A 5,000-nucleotide genomic window follows, 5' to 3' on the forward strand; every position below is an offset into this window, starting at 1 on the left:
TATTGAGCAAATTTGGTCCAAAAAAATATCTAGTGCACATTCAAAATAACTTATTTGAGTTGCCGTCCTAATTAAAACTGACATGACAGAACAGGCTATGCAGCAGTGAATAGGTATTTTCAAAGTTTGTTTTAAGTCTCTAGTCAGCTTATAATTAACAATTATTTGCTGAAGGTGAAAGCACTCATTATTATATGAATTTACATTGGCTAGACTCAAGCTTATAGGATGAATAGGTATCAATTTCCTCATTATTTTTCTTTGGTCTGCTGGTAATGTTTTTTCAGGAAATTTCCTTAATATTTTAAGATGGATATACACTCTTAGCAACAAGGCAAGAAAAACTGGACTTTGATGACTGACGGAGAGCATAGACCTGTAGAGGAGAATATCTCATTGCCATTCCTGAGGATAACTTCGGAAGAAAAAACTACATTATTGCAATGGCCAATCTTTTTTATGCATCCTAATTTCTCACCTTCATATTACCAAGGAAGTTTATAAAGACTATCAAACCTCTCTTTTAAGTGCCAGAATCCTTGGAAATATGGTTAAGGAGCAAAAGAGATGACTTAGTTTCAAGGTGGAAATATGAGAGTGCACTGTGTGAAATTTACCTGTTGCAGGATTATTGATAAAAACAGGCCCGAATTGCACAAGTAAGTCAATAAAATTGTCAAATTGGAGACATAGTGCTTGCTTGTGGACTGTTGTTCTGACTGTTCAAATGATTAATGAATGCTCTACTGTTAGACAGTAGAACACTTTCGTACTTGTACTTTAAAACAATGGACAAGAAACAGAAAGCTATCTTGTATGTAAATTGCCACAAAACCATTTCTTTCAAAACCTTAACCCACTGACCCCTGAGAGTGAGACTTTTAACAGATTTTACTTGTCAACTGGGGGCGTCCTAGGCCTTTGAGTTGGGATTGATTGATATAAATTATTTCCCAGGACAAAATTTGGGAGGAAAGCAGGGTTGGGGCAGAAGTAAAAGCTCTTGACTTCCATGTGTCCATGTGTTTGGAGGTTTCTCTCAGGGTACTCCAACATTTAATGGGAGTGGGGACTGCTTAACTTGAATGCATTTTCAGATTTTCAGTGTCCAAAATTAGAACACTTTTGCTGAGGTATATTACGTTAAGAGTGAAATAAAGAACCTAATTATAATAATTATTAGGTATCATCATCATCATCATATATCTGCATGTTTTCCTAATCATAAATGTAATCTGAGGTAGCAGTGTTTAAGAGTTTCCCCCAATGACAATATACACTTACATAACAATAAAGCAGTTCACCACAGACTTCTAGAGCTTTTGTTTTATTCATCACATGAAGGTGCCAATTTTGTGTTACACGTAACTAAGTTTTTGAAACAGTATTAAACCCTAAGTGTAGACAAGGAACCATGATCCAAGCATAATATTTGCCTTTCTGAGTGTTTAATTTGTGCAAAATGATTATACTACTAGTTATGCAAAAACAGCCATGTTGTCCATACCAGACAAAAACTATAGATGATAAATTTTCTTCAAACCAGGGTAAGAAAAATGGTTACTTGTCCTCAGTTTAGTCCAAGATTACTTTTTTTTGGAACCAGATGAATAACAGAAAGGAAGCATTGCAGGGATCACTCAAACTTTTACTTGCAGTAAAGATTTAAACATGAGTAGTTTTTCAATAAGTATGGTATTCACTCAATCACAAAATTGGGATGAACAACAAGGAATGGGTCTTCCTCTTCTGATGGTGTGTAAGCCTCTTCTGTTGCACCCCATTCCTTCAATGCCAAAATTACATGATCCTGAAACCATTCAAAAACTGTTTTCACTAATGTTATCAATCACACAGGCAATACTAAACCACGAAACAGCAAAACAAAACACAAAAACACCATTTATGACCTCACCATACATCAAATACTAACCAACAGAGGTTGGAATAGAGATTAAATATCTACAATCGGCGTCAAAATTGTTGAGACACTCTTATCCTTTTGGGTCGACTTCAACCTCGGTGCAAAAATACCCCCCTCCGTTGCACAATGTTGTGTTTTTTTCTGTTTCCTACGAGTCTTTTAAACAGCGGTACAACATTGATTAGGGTGGGAGAGAGGGAGGGGTATCCCGCAAAAGTACTTTTTGAACATTAACTTTTCTTTGCAAACAATTTATGTGTCGTTGCCAGTGTGCTCTGTTGGCAACTGTCTCAACTAATTTTGTCGCGGATTGTAGGCATAAACTATATTTAATCTCAAATCCAACCTTTTTCGGTTAGTATTCAATGTACATATGGTGGGGTCATACTTGGTGTTTTGGTGCTTCATTTCACTGTTTCGTTGTTTAGATTAATAATGTCCCACTCACACTGTGCCTTTAAATGTGCTTGGAAGTTAAACTTTAAACTAAAGGTGACACTTTTAAACTGCCATTAATTTATATATGTTCAATGATAGTTGATGGATTGTGAACAACATGAGCAGATGCAGGGGATCAAAATCAGCCAATTAAATTGCTAAATGTTATGCATTTACCTATTCTGCTATGCTGGTTGATTTTAGTAAAAACTGAACCAATGATTGGAATTTGAATACATAGGTCAGTAAATTTTCCTTCACTGTTTCCTTGACTTGTCGATTAGTGCCCAAAATTAGCTCATTTTTTTAGTAAGCTGTTGTCAACAGGTTGTATCATCAATGATCCTTACACCTTGACAAACATAATGAAAAAAAAAACAAAAAAAAAAACCTAAAATTCCTTACAAGGTGCATGGACAAGTAAATCCCCAAATTTGATGCAAGACAACAATTGTATTGGTTGCCCACAAAGGATTCTTTCCTTAACATCAAGTGGAAAGTACACATGAAGCAGCAAGGTACTTACATGAGTTATAAGTCGATCCAGCACCTTGTCAACAAGTAGTTTCTTTTCAGCTAACTCTTCCTCTGTCTCGATCTGACTTTCAATGTCTTTTAGATACTGGTTCACAATGTCACTTCTGCGCACTCCTGATTCACCTGTAAACAAATGGAAATTTGATTTATGGGCAACTCAAGTAGTATTTATAATAATTTAAACAAATAAATTGATTTTGCATGCATACAATATTGTTATTTAAAAATTATATATTAATCAGGGTTTTCATTAGTGTAGTGTATTAGACTGGAAACAGTGTTATGGCGAAGATATGATATCGTTGACATCACCTATTGTCATTAATGTGCCTGGCTATCCAAACAAAGGGTCTTTCATTCCTGTGGTTGGCACATTTGAATAACAAACAATGTTCTTAAACAGATATCTTCCCACTCTCTTCGTCATGTGTGTGCACGTGTGTGGAGAGCCATGGTCCTAGATCGAGTTTAGTAGTTGTGTTCTTTGAGAAGATCCTGACAGTAATAATTTCAATTACCGGTAAGAAGTTTTTTCATAGGTATTTAAAATGAGATTAGGGTTAATTTGTTTCCTCTGAAGTGCACTTTTCCAGCTATTGGAAAATAATTTGTTCATGTGGTTGGCAGCCAATAAAAACAGTGTGGTGGTCACATGACTGAAAACCCCTAAAAAACTTTTTAAAAAACCCCATAGCAGTTAAAAATGTCACCCAACTTACATTTCATATCTTAATTACAGAAGAAATGTTTGGTATTTTGATATGGAGTACTACATGTAGTAATATTATTATTTGGGGTCACTTACTTACCTACATCACACATATACTTCATAAGTAGAATACAATATTTGCATGAGATCTTAATGGGATTGAAAATAGGCACACCCGTGTAATCTATCAACAATCACAATAACTTATTCTACCAACATAAACCCTCACCATCACCAGCGCTTTCTTCTGCCCTCCTAATTGAGATTACTAGTTGTGTAGCCATTGATTTGTATTCTGTATACTTCAAGGACAGCTTTGATTTACTCTTGTCACTCCTGTGGGAATCCTCCTCAACATGGCCATTGACCATGCCACTTGGATGGGGTGCTGTCTGGGTATCACCATTTGTATCCACATCCATATCTTCAGTCAAGACAAACATAATTTACTGTTTTTCTGCATTTGTACCATCATCATTAATTTTTTGTATAACTTTGAATGCAGGATGGGATTTAAGCTGAGATGAATGCCAGTTTCACTGCCATTTTTTGCATTTAAGGATGGTGCCTACATGTACTAATTAACAATATTTTTGCCCCGGTGTGTGATTATGCAGGAAATGTAGATCTTAACAAATGTTATTGAAATCCAAAAAGAAAATTGGGGGTAACCACGCATTTTTCAAAGATAATTCATGAATAATATTTGCAAAAAGCTTTAAAATACAAAGCAATGTATGGCTTTCTTTCTCAAATTGAAGCTTAATTATCTCTCAAAAATGCATGGTTACCCCAAATTTTCTTTTTGGATACCAAGAGTACTTACTAAGATCTACTTTCTCCGGATAGTTTTAAACTGCGCAAAAATAACCCTGTATTATTAAGCACGGCTGATAGGAAATCCGAGTATCTCAAGATGCGCAGAACGTATGAGCGATAACAATAGTAGGCACCGTCCTTAAGTTGGTTTCTTATACAAATGTCTTGCATACTGCTAGGACAGACAATGCCAAATGGTGGCATGACCATATTGATTATATAAGTGGTAAAATTAGCAAAAGTTTAAATATTATTACAAAACTAAAAAGTCATGTTACAAAACGGGCACTATTAAACCATAAAACAGTGAAATGAAACACTAAAACACCACGTATGATCCCACCATAGACTGAATTTGAGGTTAAATATGGTTTTGGCCCTAATTAGGCCCAAAACATTATTGCTCCTAATTCATTGAGATTAAGGGTGCGTTCAATTGACCGTATTCCGGAATAGGAATAAGTGGAATAGAAGTTAGAAATCCTTCGTTTTTTATGGAGATTCACATTAATTAAAATTGTCAAACACCCGCTAAAATGCTATTTTAAACATATCTTTATCATCCTTGTTGCT

At 35.2% G+C, this 5,000-nt stretch overlaps 1 protein-coding gene and 1 long non-coding RNA gene across 2 annotated transcripts in view; one reads left to right on the top strand and one right to left on the bottom strand.

Moving 5' to 3' along the window:
* LOC138012878 (uncharacterized) overlaps positions 1 to 692 on the top strand; it is a 6,558-nt gene extending 5,866 nt beyond the window's left edge. Inside the window, exon 2 of the long non-coding RNA XR_011125091.1 lies at positions 310 to 692. This is a non-coding gene — a long non-coding RNA (uncharacterized lncRNA). The remainder of the gene's footprint in view (positions 1 to 309) is intronic.
* A 619-nt stretch (positions 693 to 1,311) lies between these two features.
* Positions 1,312 to 5,000, bottom strand: part of LOC138012874 (zygotic DNA replication licensing factor mcm6-B-like) — a 53,547-nt gene continuing 49,858 nt past the window's right edge. The window contains exons 20-22 of the mRNA XM_068859794.1: positions 3,838 to 4,032; positions 2,889 to 3,022; positions 1,312 to 1,810 (exon numbers count right to left, since the gene is read on the bottom strand). Coding sequence (XP_068715895.1) covers positions 1,700 to 1,810; positions 2,889 to 3,022; positions 3,838 to 4,032 — 440 coding nt within the window. The 3' untranslated portion in view covers positions 1,312 to 1,699. The remainder of the gene's footprint in view (positions 1,811 to 2,888; positions 3,023 to 3,837; positions 4,033 to 5,000) is intronic.

This window comes from Montipora foliosa, chromosome 8 (genome assembly GCF_036669935.1).
Source record: "Montipora foliosa isolate CH-2021 chromosome 8, ASM3666993v2, whole genome shotgun sequence".
Lineage (NCBI taxonomy): Eukaryota > Metazoa > Cnidaria > Anthozoa > Scleractinia > Acroporidae > Montipora > Montipora foliosa.